Below are 15,499 nucleotides of genomic sequence, written 5' to 3'. Positions count from 1 at the left end.
AGGGAGAGAGAGAAGATGGGGGGAAAGGGTGGAAGGAGAGGGAGTGGGGGTTGGAGTTCAAAAGAGAGAGACATGTTACTTTATAATTTTAAACATTCTTTCAAGAGCTCCCCAAATATCTATTAATAATCATTTGATTATCCTGATAAATATATGAGCATGCTGTGTGTTCCTGAGCCGTACCCAATAGCATGCTTCTCCAGTAGCCTCTGCACCGGCATGGACTGCTTGCCCAAGAAACGTTTGATGATAGGACGACTCTTGGCAAACTTGTCTTTTACCTCGATCTCCAGAACGTCCGTGGGCAGAGACACAAAGTTGAAGCGCTGAGGAGGGAGAGAAAGACATAGTATTGATTTAAAATGCCTGTAAAGGTGCCGTGTGTGCGTGTAGCCTTATACAGCTGCTTATCCCTGTGTGTAGCTGTTAATAGTGCTGAAAATACTTGCATCTGTAGGAAACAAAGAGGGAGCCGTCAATGGTGCTGAACTCTTTGCACTCAAAGTAAGACTTTGGAATGGAGGGAACAATACATATGAAACAATGCATTACCTAACCTTGCGTGATCTTCAATGACAGTGATACCAAATGTAGAGGTATGCGATCTCTATGACAGATGAGTTAAGCATTGGCATTCCTCCAGGTGTAGCTTTATCTCTACATAAACGGACCTCTATGGCTTTGGCCTACTGTATAACCAGGGAGTCAAGAGGGAGTGAAGGAGTGCTGCACCTGATCTGAATATCAAAACTGGGGACCGGGAGGGAGTAGGGTGCACTTCTTCTGCCTGTACATAGCCTCTCTCACAGAAGCCCTCAATCAATTCAAGGTACAAGAGGGAGACACAAAGATGGAGGGAGGCACCTCGCTTTTTAGCTATCATCAGACTGTACTTCCAGCGCTAAGCTCTTGACTGTACAGTCAAATCCAGCATGAACCATGCATGAATCATCTCCGCAGGTCTCATACCTCCTCCTCTATACCGATAATTTCCATGAATACATAGTGGTGCTGCTATATCCTTCCCCTCAATATACCTAAAGGGGTGTTGCCACTGTGCTAAATCAGAGCTGGGCCTGTGATACATCTTCTGCCCTTTTACAGTGACACCACGTAATTGAACCATTAGCCAAATGAGTAAACCAGCAATAGCCTATTATAGGCAGAGAGAGCAAATTTTGACAGGCATTATTATAAAAGAGGATTACCACATGAGAACTCATGGTGTAAATGTATAATTCATACATTATAAATGATAATACATTTGGCAGGGGTGGAGCACTGCTGTGTTCAGGAGGAGGAGATACAGGCAGGGTGGAGGTACTGCTGTGTTCAGGAGGAGGAGATACAGGCAGGGTGGGAGTACTGCTGTGTTCAGGAGGAGGAGATACAGGCAGGAGGGGAGTACTGCTGTGTTCAGGAGGAGGAGATACTGGCAGGGTGGGAGTACTGCTGTGTTCAGGAAGAGGAGATACATGCAGGGCGGGAGTACTGCTGTGTTCAGGGGGAGGAGATACCGGCAGGAGGGGAGTACTGCTGTGTTCAGGAGGAGGAGATACAGGCAGGGCGGGAGTACAGCTGTGTTCAGGAGGAGGAGATACAGGCAGGGCGGGAGTACTGCTGTGTTCAGGAGGAGGAGATACCGGCAGGAGGGGAGTACTGCTGTGTTCAGGGGGATATACAGGCAGGTTGGAGGTACTGCTGTGTTCAGGAGGAGGAGATACAGGCAGGGTCGGAGTAATGCTGTGTTCAGGAGGAGGAGATACAGGCAGGGTGGGAGTACTGCTGTGTTCAGGAGGAGGAGATACAGGCAGGGTGGGAGTACTGCTGTGTTCAGGAAGAGGAGATACAGGCAGGGTGGGAGTACTGCTGTGTTCAGGAGGAGGAAATACAGGCAGGGGGGGAATATCCCTCCCTAACCAAGTCAAATGTCAATAAGCTCTGCTTGCCTCCCTGACAGTATTATGCAGAGATCAATATCTTTAGTAGATGTTGTGGGAGATGATATTGTGCTACCAAATCATTACATCCAAATACAAGTTTTTGCAAAAGATGTTCATGATTTTTTATCTTGAGTAAATATAACCCATTGTAATGTTGGGTAAGTGTACATGTATAGGGCCTACCTGTATAAAACCAGTCCGAACATTGGAATAATCATTACCAGTATCGCACAGAACGTTTACACGATATGAATCACTAACACAGCTCTCCACTCACCTCTCTCTGCCAGTGGGGGTTGATGGTGTTACAGACGATGCCTGAGCGTTTCTCTTGGCCGTGGTGTGGCAGTGCCGGGAAGATGCTGTTCCTGCCGGGGTGGATGGCGATCTTAAGGTAGGGGTCAGGGTTGAAGAACATCCCCTTCTTCAGCCCTGTGGCATGGAAATCTGCCAGAGATGATAAGAGTATAGAGAGAAGGAAAGGCTTTGATATGTCACCTATACGGGGTTAAGGACATCACATTCTTCTGACAAATTGGAGTAGAGTGCAGGCAAGAATATGCTTAAAGCTCTGCAAAATAATTCAGTTCAATATCTCGCCAAATACAACAGTATATTGTACTTCTACAATAATAGTAGTAATAGATTCTGCTACAGGAGAGCAGAGAGAAAATAACTAATCCTGAAAAATACATCTAGACAAAATTATTATTTTCAATAGTGTGGCATTTAACTTCTCTCCAACTCTGATCTCTATCAATTGTGACAGCCATGTCATACAGTAGCATAACCTTCCAGTGATCTGGGACTAGACAGGGACTGCTACAGTCCGCCTGCTTGTTCAGTATTTGTAAGCCTGTGTTGATAAATGCTAAAGATGAAGGGGGGAGAGCTGCCTAAAAATTACATTTGCCTCCTCCTGTCATTTCCCATGCAGTGGTGGGGGGAGAGTAATATTTAGATACACAACTTCCCCAGCTGTCTCACCCACATTTCATCTAACATCACATCAGTGTGTGTTACCTCACTGTGAATCAGATGGAACTGGATCATACCGCCTCTAATGCTTGCTGCTGCTACATCCCTCACTGTTAGGAATCTAACTCAATTCAGGCCTGTCAGAAACACTTGGCACAATAGACTGTTCACCTGAGAGGGAGAAGCTGATGAGTCTTCTACTGCCTGTGCTCTGGGGGACTTCTTCATTGGTGACGGGCTTAAATACCTGCAGGAGGGAGAAATAGGGAAGGAGGGATGGAAAGAGAGATTGATTGAATGAAAGAGTGAAAGGGTTAGAGGGAGTGATGAAGACAAAAGAAAAAAGAGAATGAGAGCGAGACATCAGCGCCAGCCTTTACAGCATCTCTCCTCCTTGCTCCGCCTCCACAGGTGTAAGCCTGTCTAGTGGTCTTTATAGCAGGCAGGCAGGTTAGCTTTCTCTTCCCATTACATTTTCGTCACAAAAGAGGCGTCGATGCAGTTTTCTTCTACCTGGAGATTGAGACTCAACGTATCATTGTTTCCACTACCGTGGGGGCAGTGATGTTGCTGTCCATTAGGCTATATAGACTATTCATTAAAGTAGCCTATTTTGCATTGATAACCAAATATAATCTCAGTGACTGTTCAAGCAATAAACCAGACAACATTGTAGCCTTATAGAATCCCCCCAAATGTATTTTGTTTAATGTTGTTCTGGGAGCGAATACATTGAAGCAGCATGTCAAATTAGGATAATGTTCTAGGTTACACTGGCAAGTAAAATAATATTTACCAGGGTATTTTATTTCATTATAAATCAGATTATTTCAGATGGAGATGAGGGAAGCTAAAAGGCTAGCCAACTTGTTAGCAATGTACGACAAGACAAGATATTCTTATTTTGTTTTCACCACAAATGAGAAGACAACAAGAAATCTCAAGAATCCACCAAAAAGGTGTTTTGTTTAGAAGTAATAACTAGTGATTTAAAGGCTATTGTGAAATGCTAGAACCTGCTGAAGCCAACTAGCTAGCCATGTGACTTTTTCTCCACACCAAAACATTATGTTCTATTTTTAGCTGATATGGGAATGAATACACAAGCAGCATATCAAACTGTTATAATGTTTTAGGTTAAAAGGGAAGTATAAGAATATTTGCCAGGGCATATTATTTAATTATAAATCTGATTGTTTCACATTGAGATGTGGGAAGCTAAAATGGCTAGCTTTCTTTTTAGCCAGGCCAAAGCCAGCTAGCTACTGGCTGGCTACTACTAGCAATGAAAACACAAAAATAAAAAACTTTGCCATCGCCCCCTTGTGAATGGGACCTGCGAGGATATCATGTTAACCAAAGGTGTCCGCTACTCCAAAGATCCCACTCCACCCACATGCACACATGGAGCTTGTAGTAACCTTAAGTGCCCACAAGACCTGTACTACAGCTTACTCCACAACAGGGCCAGCACAAGGACAACAGAAGGAAATTCTGTAATTCCCTTCCACTCTCTGTTCACCTCTGGCTGTGGCTTATCGGTTTGTTTATCTCTGACTGTCTGTCTGTCTGTCTGTCTGTCTGTCTGTCTGTCTGTCTGTCTGTCTGTCTGTCTGTCTGTCTGTCTGTCTGTCTGTGCATGGTCGCTCTCTCAGCACTTGCAGTCTCTGTTTCTATCATTCTCTCCCTCTGTCGCTCTCTCTCCAATCCCCCCCCCTCCCCTCTCGCTCTGTCTGTATTGGTTGTGCATACACAGATTTGCAGATGTTATCTTTTCCTCTGACAGACAAATGTTATCCTGCTAATAAGCTTGTAATAAATGCCATTGTTTTCTTCTCCAGTCAATGAGAAAGGAAGGGTAACCAATCTAATATATGGATTTCTAAACCTAACATATCGGCACTTTAATGGCGTCTGATAACCCCAAGTAATCCAGGCAGTTATAATGGACGCAGCTGGACAATAGATGAGACACCGGAGGGATTGTTGATCTCTTTCTGGAACTGTCAGGAGTTTTTTGGGCTCTACTAATAAGCTCAAACCCAGATAATGCAAAGATAAATCCTTCAGATTGAAAGACATTCAGTAGATCCATAATTAACACGCTACCTCTTATCATCAGTGTCCCCAGAGGAGCACTAATGAACACAGAGCCCATGTAGCAGGTTTGTACAAAGTAGTCGTCCCACACACTCACCGGAACTGAGGGGTTCTTCACAGTCAAACTGGGGGTAGTGGCTCGCAGGGCCCCGCTCACTCCATGGTAGTATTTAAAACAGATCTTGGTCTCCGCTGAGAAGAAAGAAGAGTCAGATGGAAGAGGACAGGGAACAGAAAAGAGTTTAAGGACAACCTGTTCTTAGAAAAGAGTTTATCTTTTTAGCATATGACCCACTGTTTGTTTTATACATGATTTCTCAGTTTATTGGCACCTTGATCACATTTCACGGTTGGACAGCTTTCAAAAACAGGCCAGAGCCACACCAGTATGGCCTAAAGGCGTCCCCATGCTTCCCAGCAGAAACAGTTCGGAAGAGTTTGTGCATATATTATGAAGACATTTTGTGACGTTTTTGTTTGTTTTGGACTTGGGCTGATCGGGCACACAACATTTTTTCTGGAGGCAAGCCGAAGTCGGTAGCCGAAATCTATGCCCCTTCATCGGTGATTGGTCGGAAGTAGGGATCCTTCAATAAAGAGAACTTGTTGTCATGCACATTTTTTCATTGAGAAATACTGCCTCAAACATCTTAGTTAGATATAAATATGCGGAACTAAGATCTCCTCTGCAAAAATGTCTAAATTAATGACAGAGTTATCATAGGTTAATTCTGACTATTTTGAGAATGTTTATACTGGCTATGATGTCTCAAAATGGACAAACTATTCACGTTTTCCAAGGGAAGGTTTTTTAATGGAGTATGCCAGCACACTTGTTTGGTTCGCCGAGTCGACTTTGGCTAGCCTCCAGCCGAACTGAAGCATGCTGACACCTTTAGAAAGCTGTTCTGAGCAGTATGCCAATAAACTGGGGGAGAGAGAGAGCAGGCTGTCCTCAGCTACAGGGTTATTAGGACCTGAGAGTCAGACCGACAGATAATACTATCACTTTCATTACACAGAGTCTCAGTCTCAATCTCAGTGACTTCTATCCAACCTGCTAATCTACTGTGGTAGCTAAAAAGAGATGCTTTGGAGTAAACACCACGGACTGGCCTATAGAGAAGCACACAGGCACCAGCGAACTGTATTGGGTAAAAGATTGATTGATATATGATTTTAGCGAATGTCCTGTCTGTACTAATGAGGTGGGAGGAGCTCTTTGAGGGATGAGTCTTACTGTAGGTAAATAAAAATAAGCAGTGTTAGCTAAATAACAAAATCACTCACAGCTGACAAATCATTACATTAGCAGGATCATATGAGTGGAAGATGGCACAATGGTAGTTCGTTATTCATAGTTCCACTTCCCTTGTGTGTAAGCAGAGCTGTCCACACCGGGGCCTACTGTACTGTACAGTCAGTGTGGATTCTCTAGTCTAGTGGAGCTAATGGGATCCTTTGGCTGTGTAAATTATTTTATTTCTGTGAATCTCTTGCCTAAAAGACTTGCTTTAATCAGTGCAGGGTAAGAAGGATTGTACTGGGAAATCCTGATAGTTACAGACACAAATGTATGGGCACAACTGTTATGAGAAACTAAATGGACATGAGATTGTTTCATTGTTATGTAAAGATCTACAATAAGCACTGACGAAGCAGTGTCCTGTTCTGAGAGCTCGATGCTACATCCGTTATAAAACAGCTCTCTCAGTGTGTGGGAGAAGTAGCATATTATAATGTAGGTGGTTTTGAATGTATTTCCAGAAATGCACTTACGCTCCACAAAATAGGAGTTGCCCTCAATCTTCCACACTATCTGGCCCTTGTGGGAACCATTCACTCCGCGGCTCTTGTAGTCTAGAAAGTTCTCAGACGACACCTCTTCTGAGAGAGAGTTAAGACAGAGAGGAAAGGTGTGAGACTTAAGGCTGGATTCAATCCGTATCGCGGAAGTTCAGCACAACAGCGCAATTTAAGTTTAAAGGCAATGTTCCCGCATTCGCAGAGACTGCATTCATAGTAAACGCTACATATGTCGGCTCAATCGGGTGCTGAACTTTGGCGATATGGATTGAATCCAGCCCAAAGTTACACAACATTATCACACAAGCATTGTCAGTTAGAGTACCTGTGGATATGAGTCTGCGCACCTTATCAGAAAACCAGAACACCTTAAGATTACCTTCAAACATATGTGAAAGCAGACCTGAACTGAGTCATCACATAGCTCTCCATGTACCTTACATACAGTACCTTTCAAATAGACTTGAAATAACACATTCTTGTTCCTGTCCTTGATCTACCCGATGTGTAACAGCTTCACAAGATTGGAAATAAACTGTTCTTCATCTCAACATCTCTATCTGGCTCTATCATCTACTAATTATTCATTTGGTCCCTTCTATGTAAAATTAAATAATAAAAATATCCTAAAAGTTATGGTAGTGCTCACCAATGAGGTACATGCCGATCCAGTCCCCAGCGTCCACCTCCTCCTTGATGTCCCAGCAGATGAGGATGTCCTGGGTCTGTCCGATGGCGTAGTGCGAGGTGCTGACGGTAAGCGTGGAGCGGCTGTGTGATGTCACCAGATCCGTGTCGCTGGTGGAGCGGTACATGGCCGCCACGTCCTCCGGCACCCCATTCTGGAAATTAACATTGCGGAATTGTTCGGGGTTGTAGCTGTGGCGGATGTGGTCCTTACAGCGCCAACGGTTCTGGGACGAACGACACGGGGAGGCCATGACTGCAAGTCTGAGTCCGAGAAACCTGTTCTGGTACAAGTTCTGGGGATGAGGGAAGAAAAGCAGAGAAGAGAATCTGAATGGGGAGGATGAAGAGCTTTTACTGGAGAGAGGTTAAGGAGGCTCCACATTTAGCATTCCTATCCCTGTTTTTGAGATACAGTCGATTAAATCCAATCAAAACCTTTATCTCCATCTTTAAGAACACTGCAGATGTGTTATTCTGTTGGTTATCTCTGAGCAGACTTTAGAGGTAGCGATTTCTACAGTCCTGCAGAGAAAGTGGAGCTACAGTGGGAAGATTACCAACAGGAAATCCCATGAGCTTTGGGAGGTTTCTCTACTATCTTGTAGTAGCTTCTCAGTGGGAGGAGAGACAACAATGCAGCACAGTGCTAACAGTAAGGAACACTCCCGGGCCCTGTCCTGCTCAGGGTGTGAAATGGACTGTTCAAAAGTGATTGAGTGTGCTGCCTCTCTCTCTCTCTCTCTCTCTCTCTCTCTCTCTCTCTCTCTCCCTCTCTCTCTCGCTCTCTCTCAGTTCAATTAAATCTCTCTCTCGCTGTCTCTCAAACACACACACGCATACAAACACTGCTGGCTCAGTGATAGAAGATAAATGTCTCTCTCTCTGTCAGTCAGTCTGCCTGGGCAGCAGACCAACACAATAGACAAGACCCCTACTCCCCTCTGAGAACAATCCACCGGCACAGACCCCTCAGTGACGTGTCTTATTAGAGCCACTCTCTGGCCCTCCAGTGTGGAAGGGCTTCCAGATGCCAAGTATCCTCTTCAACAACTCTGCCACTGTTCTTCAGCAACAAGGTCACTTGTCTTCTGCCTGCCTCCATACAACCAGTATGGATGGTATTCCACCATATACAACACACACTGTATAAGACATTGGTAAGAAGAGAATGAGAAGAGCAGGGAAGAATGTGAGAATTTCACTTGGCATTCTCTGCTGTGTGTGCAGGCTAAGTATAATAATTGAGTAGATAAAATACTGAAATGGTCACAAAGCTAGATCAAAAGAGGAGTTAGAGAAAAAGTTACTGCTACTGTAAGTGAGTTCAAATGCTTCACATTAAAACGGCAGTAGACAATGCAGTTGTTTATGTTTCTCTCTGAATGGGACTATTACTTAAGGGTAGCCTAGTGGTTAGAGCGTTGGACTAGTAACCGGAAGGTTGCAAGTTCAAATCCCCGAGCTGACAAAGTACAAATCTGTCGTTCTGCCCCTGAACAGGCAGTTAACCCACTGTTCCTAGGCCGTCATTAAAAATAAGAATTTGTTCTTAACTGACTTGCCTAGTTAAATAAAGGTAAAAAAAATAAAAACTTGGCTCATTGCTAATCAGCATCCCAGTACTATATTGACTGTGCAGCTACTGAGGATATCTTACATAACACAGTAGGTCTGCATATTTCTTCCCTCACAGGAGCTCCCAACTGAGTAATAAATGCAGGGATGCAGACAGTATAATTGAGTAGGCCAAAAGTGTTAAATAATACAATCCTTATCATATTTTAAAAGCTGCCAATTCATTACAAAAATATCAGTACACTTAGTGAAATGAAGGACAGTTGTAAATCATTTGTGATTAAGGTACAGTGAGTGAAATATGAAATGTTTTGTAGAGAAAAGATGCAAAAAAAGATGCCTCTTTTCTTATAAGGTTGGATGTTTGCCAGCATGATGCATGAATATGCCACACTGTAGTTAATCCCATACTGTAGGCTACCTACCTCCACATAAAGCTCATGATTTTAATCTCATTGGATTTACTCACTGAGACTAATCTGAAGAAGAGGATCTGGTGCGTTATCATCACGGCATCACAAATTACACTACAGCGAATCAACAGCGTGATGCTAATAAACAGCATGCAGTGTTCAACCATGGGAAAGCAGCTGGGACAATAGATCGCATTCTGTTGCATCCAGATACTGAGTTTCTTCTTCGCTGCACTGGATTAGGAGCAACATCATAGATATCCTTCCAGTCAAAGGAGCAGTGTTCAGTCCTCCTCATGCACCTCTGCACTGGGGCTCTTGGCTGATGACTCACTCAATGCATTTGTTTTACTATCTACTGAGTGGTGGCTCAACATTCTCCTTCCTTCTGCTCATTTAGCTCCCACCAGGCTAAACCAATTACGGCTGCAGCAGAGAGGGACATTTTGGAGGATTTTATAAAAGTGCTCTCCTCTGTATCTCATCAACTGAGGAGCTCTTGTTACATAACTATGGCACATTTAGCATGCCCAACGATTTTTAGGAAGAACATATATACATTTAGATGTGATCAGTAAGGTGTGTCAAATACATAAATTCTGGCTCAAATCTCCCTCAAAAATCAAAGTAGGTCTAATATATGCCAACCACTAAGAAGTGTCAGGGATGATCTATCAGGCCATCAAATCCATTCCATTTTTTTTTATGAGAATAATCGCTGCAGACAGTTGGCATGCAGGTAAATAGAATCCTTCTCCAACTTTTATGAGGCAGGGAGATTTCTTGTATTCAGATATCTTTCAGTTTGAACAAGCTATCTCTTCCACAGTGGTGATTTTAACATGGATCAATAGACAGCATGTTCTCCTTCTACATGGTAGTTGGAGTCGTTGAGGGTCACTGGTGAATCAATAGTAATCTGACCAATCTCTCTGCAAATGGTCAGAATTATGGCTGCTTGTGAGCACTGACTGCATCTTTTGATGGAAAGAGTGTCTATCTCCCTGTGCAGTGTTGAATTGTCTGGAACAGCTTGTGTATTCTAGGTGGCCTACTATGGTATACTAGTACAAGGGTAAAGGAAAAGGGGATACCTAGTCAGTTGTACAACTGAATGCCTTCAACTGAAATGTGTCTTCCGCAATTAACCCAACCCCTCTGAATCAGAGAGGTGCGGGGGGCTGCCTTAAACGACATCCGGAACAGTAGCAGTATTAATATAGTATAGTAGTACTATGGTAGTACTAGTAAACTACAAATATTGCCTTCCTCCTATTCTCACCTCTCTCTGCTCTGTCCTATGTAGTGTTGCATTTTACATTCACACACACACACACTCTGTTCATCCCTCCTGCTACCTCTCTCTAACAACCAAAAAGAGTAGGCCAATTTGCGTGCTATGATGACAAGATAGGCAGAGGTCCCTTTCCCTACTATGGTGGAGCATCCCAAAAGGATTTACCTACTCTGACTAGGATATACGGACTCGATCAAAACACTCTCCTAATTGCGAAATCGATACTCACTTCCCAATAATAATAATATCAAACACTACGAGACATTACATAGCCAACCTGGCTACAGGGGCGAATTTCTTTGGCCTGGTCATCAATATAGAGGCCGTACTCTACTGCATCCAATGACATAGCATGCAGCATCAGTGGAACAATCACAACACACGAAAAAATGCTAGAAATGTCTTTGTTTGAGAACACATATGAGGCGTAAACTATAGATCTCATAGATCTCGTGATTACATACATCAATCTAAACTAGAGATCGATTCGGACACTGGCACGTATCAATTTAGCCATGCCTATCTTATTGACAGCTGGACAAATATGCCTACATATATTCAAACGTACCTGGGTCAGTGTCACCTGCCTTTGAATCATAGCCTATTGAAGATGAACCGTCAAAATGCTTATGGCATTTGTCATGTTTTGATGTTCTAAGAATATGATATTCTATATCCTCCGCTGGGCCATGTTCCAGGTTTGTCAGACGGTTTTCGGACCATTCTTACAATGATGCTGCTGTGCGATACGGTCTTTCTCCTGGGTACCACAAAGCTTCGACCATTTGTAGACCATTTTGCATCAATTCAGTCTCCGTTTTGCTGCCCCCGCCTATGCACGCAGCACGCACAAATTATAGGTTTATACTCTACGTAAAGCACGCAATTTCTCTCTTGCGGCTTTCAGAAAAACTGAACTCGGACATCTCCGACTTCCGACTTAAATGCGTTCAACTAGGAATTCGGAAAAAAATTGCTCTATATACTTTGTCTGATCTAAGTCCTTATCATGAAACAAAAGTAAAACATGTTTACCATCAAGACGAAATCTCTTTCTAGAGCTCAGGCTCAGACCTAAAGACCACTGGCGTGCCTTTGTTGATGCTCCATAGTGTCAGTGTCCTACACATAGGTATTTAAAAAAATAATGATGCAGAAATGGTCTAAATGAGAAAAGTTACACTACCTGAGGACATGCTCATAAAGGCATATCTAAATTATTATTATTTCACAAATGTATGTCCCTTCAGTATCAATTCTAGACCATGTAGACCATGGTCTACAAGAGATTGTGAAGTCTAGGATACTTTAAAAAATCGAATAATTCTTAAGTAGGCCTAGGCTATGTGTAATGTTTTTAATGGAGCTGCTTAATTATTAGGGACTGTTTACTGTGGGGGGGCCTTGCTCCTTTTGCACTAAGATCAGAGCTGGCTGCAGACAATGATCAGCTAGGGGATCCGATTTTCAACATTTGAATGCCATATTTATAATTATATCAAATTATTGAATACATTTTCCACCAACAGGTTTCTGTTCCATTGCACCGCACAACCAATAAACAAAGCATACTGACTTCGTGCACTTAATGGTTTGTGTTTACAATAAATAGACAATGAATAGACATCAATCTCGACAAACAGAAAATATATCCCTCCCTACCTTGTAGGCCTATCCACCAAGGCTTGGCAATCTCTGCATGTAATTAAAATTTTTGGTGTTTTGTAACAGATAACTCTTTCCATTCATCAAATTCAGGTGTAAAGCACTTAATTAGTACTTTAAAGTAATTGAAATTTTTAGGGTAAGTCGTTTTTTGGGGTATCTTTACTTTACTTTACTATTTATATTTTGAACATGTTTACTTTTATTCCACGACATTTCCTAAAGTACATTCCTAAATAATGTACTTTTTACTTCATACATTTTCCCTGACACCCAAAAGTACAACATTTCACATGCTTAGCAGGACAGGAAAACGTTCAAATTCCCGCACTTATCAAGAGAACATCCCTGGTCATCCCTACTGCCTCTGATCTTGCGGACTCAATAAACACAAATGTTTTGTTTGTAAATTGTGTTGGAGTGTGCCCCTGGCTACCCGTAAATTAAAATGTCAAGAAAATTGTGTTATTTTTTTTGCATAATATAATGAATGTAAAATTATTTCTACTTTAACTTTTGATACTTAAATATATTTACAACAAAATGCGTTTAAACTTTTACTCAAGTAGTATTTTACTGTGTGACTTTTACTAATACTTGAGTCATTTTTTATTAAGGTATCTTTACTTTGACTCAAGTATGACAATTGGGTACTTATTCCAACACTGATCAAATGGCAGCTGCACAGCTTGGATTGATTACAATGATATCATTTTTCCAGCCCTGAAACATTTGATGGTCAATAAATAAATATTATTAATAATAATAATATCTATATTTTGTACATTTCAGTCTGATATAAGTTTCCATGACTTGTGCTATGCAGAACAAAAAAATTGTTTTACTGACCAATCTGAATGACAAAAATAAACAATGCAATATACTGCGCTTTTCAGTAGGCAATGCAAGAAGCCCCTGGAGTGAAGCGGTGTCTGCTGTGATTGGTAGAGATTTCACAACACAGTGGACCGCTCATGTCCCTTGACCTCTTCCCATCCGTACAGCACCAGTTAGATGTCAATGTCATCGCTTAGCAAAACTCGTGTCACTCTGTCAGAGTCTGGGACAGTCTGGATAATCGGTACTTCTTCCGAATGAGTGGCAAAAAATTTAGCAGGTTCAGGCAGTGTTGAATAAGGTAGAGAGGGGAGATCAGGCTGAAAGTCAAAGAGCAGCAGTGGCAGAGTTAGCCCCACGGGTTTGTGCAGGGTTGGTGGTAGCTATTTAGCAAGTCTCCTTCAGCATGAGGGTTTGCTAATGCTAATAAAATTGGATTAGCGCCCAGCATCCTTAAACTATTGGGTGTAAATCAGAGTTATTTAACAGTATATTCAGTGAATGGGCAAGCTAAGGATGTTGATATGAGTCATGATATTAGGGGAAGTGTTTATTTCCAGCTAGTGTATTTCATGGCTTTTGTTTCTTTAGCTAGCTTGGCTGGTTAGCCACTTTGGTAGCTACTGGCTGGCTAGCTAGCTGAGACCAAAGGGATGAGATACATTTTTTTCTGAATGAAGCACTTATTTTCTGACAGTGACACTCTGCCCCCTGTGGACTGAAGCGGAACTTTTCGACAACATATTTAACCCGGTTTAAAATGAGCAACGTTGAGGTAGTAGAACTGACCAAATGAAATGAATCAAGAAGGCCTTATAACCTATTCCATTCTACAGGTAAACATTATTGGATCATATTTGTTATTTCCATATAGGCTATGTAACTACACTGAGTGTACAAAACACTGGGAACACCTCCCTAATATTGAGTTGCACCCACTTTTCCCCTCAGGAAAGCCTCAATTTGTCGGGGCATGGACTCTACAAGGTGTCAAATTTTCCAAAGTAATGCTGGGCCATGTTAACTTCAGTGCTTCCCACAGTTGTGTCTATTTGTCTGAATGTCCTTTGGGTGGTGGACCATTCTTGATACACATGGGAAACTGTTGAGCGTGAAAACCCAGCAGTGTTGAAGTTCTTGACACTCAAAACGGTGCGCCTGGCACCTACTACCATACCCTGTTAAAAGGCACTTAAATATTTTTTCTTGCCTATTCACCCTCTGAATGGTACACACACAATCCATGTCTTAATTGTCTGAAGGCTTAAAGGTCCTTTTTTAACCTGTCTCTTCCCATTAATCTATACTGATTGAGGTGGATTTAACAAGTGACATCAATAAGGAATCATAGCTTCTACATGAATTCACCTGGTCAGTCTATGTCATGGAAAGGTGTTCCTATTGTTTTGTATAGTCACTGTATTTGTGAAAAACTGCATTATTATTAAATTGGTGAAATTATTTAATTGAGCTTTTATTTTGTTACTCTTTATATTCACTTAGCTACTTACTATTTCTGTTGTTGCATTGTCGAGAGACTAACCTGCAAGCATTTCATTGCACTGTGTACTCCATTTACAGTGCCATCTGCAATTATTGGGACAGTGAAGCATTTTTTCTTCTTTTGGCTTTATACTCTATACTGAAAAGTAAAGTGCAGACGGTCAACTTTAAGTTGAGGGTATTTTCATCCATATTGGGTGAACTGTTTAGAAATTACAGCACTTTTTGTGTCACGCCTGCTCCCGCTCCCGCTCTCCCTCCCTGGCGTTTACTCAATCACCTGCTTTCATTACCTCCCCTATATCGGTCTGTTCCCGAGGTTGTTCCCCGCTTCAGCATTATTGTCATCATGTCGTTTTGTTCTCCCTGCTCTGACGCTGCTCTGTCACTTGTCCGTTCATTAAATGTGTACTCCCTGTTCCTGCTTCTCATCTCCAGCGTCTTCAGTGATATTGTTAACAAACACACCCCCATAAAGAAAATGAGAATTAAAAACAGGTTAAGGCCCTGGTTTGACTTTGATCTTGCAGAGTTACTCCACCTCAAGAATTAAATTTGGCGAAAGGCTCGGCCCACGCAGACTCAGGCTTGACTGGCTCTCGTTCAGGCAAATGAGAAATAAGTGCACTCAGGCTATCCGGAAGGCCAAAGTTAGTTACATAAAGGAGCAGTTCTCTCTCTGTCGGTGTAAC

The 15,499-nt window shown here is 42.3% G+C and overlaps 1 protein-coding gene across 1 annotated transcript in view; it reads right to left on the bottom strand.

Annotated features, from left to right (window-relative positions):
• Window positions 1–11,617, bottom strand: part of LOC135558752 (E3 ubiquitin-protein ligase HECW1-like) — a 52,904-nt gene extending 41,287 nt beyond the window's left edge. Inside the window, exons 1-7 of the mRNA XM_064992841.1 lie at window positions 11,371–11,617; window positions 7,477–7,810; window positions 6,801–6,908; window positions 5,119–5,213; window positions 3,093–3,168; window positions 2,221–2,390; window positions 184–326 (exon numbers count right to left, since the gene is read on the bottom strand). Of these exons, the coding sequence (XP_064848913.1) occupies window positions 184–326; window positions 2,221–2,390; window positions 3,093–3,168; window positions 5,119–5,213; window positions 6,801–6,908; window positions 7,477–7,810; window positions 11,371–11,400 (956 nt within the window). The 5' untranslated portion in view covers window positions 11,401–11,617. The remainder of the gene's footprint in view (window positions 1–183; window positions 327–2,220; window positions 2,391–3,092; window positions 3,169–5,118; window positions 5,214–6,800; window positions 6,909–7,476; window positions 7,811–11,370) is intronic.
• Window positions 11,618–15,499: the final 3,882 nt, after the last annotated feature.

This window comes from Oncorhynchus masou, chromosome 17 (assembly GCF_036934945.1).
Source record: "Oncorhynchus masou masou isolate Uvic2021 chromosome 17, UVic_Omas_1.1, whole genome shotgun sequence".
In the NCBI taxonomy this organism is placed as follows: Eukaryota; Metazoa; Chordata; class Actinopteri; order Salmoniformes; family Salmonidae; genus Oncorhynchus; species Oncorhynchus masou.
The sequence above is the reverse complement of the archived record's forward strand: the minus strand, read 5'-3'. Positions and strand labels throughout refer to the sequence as shown.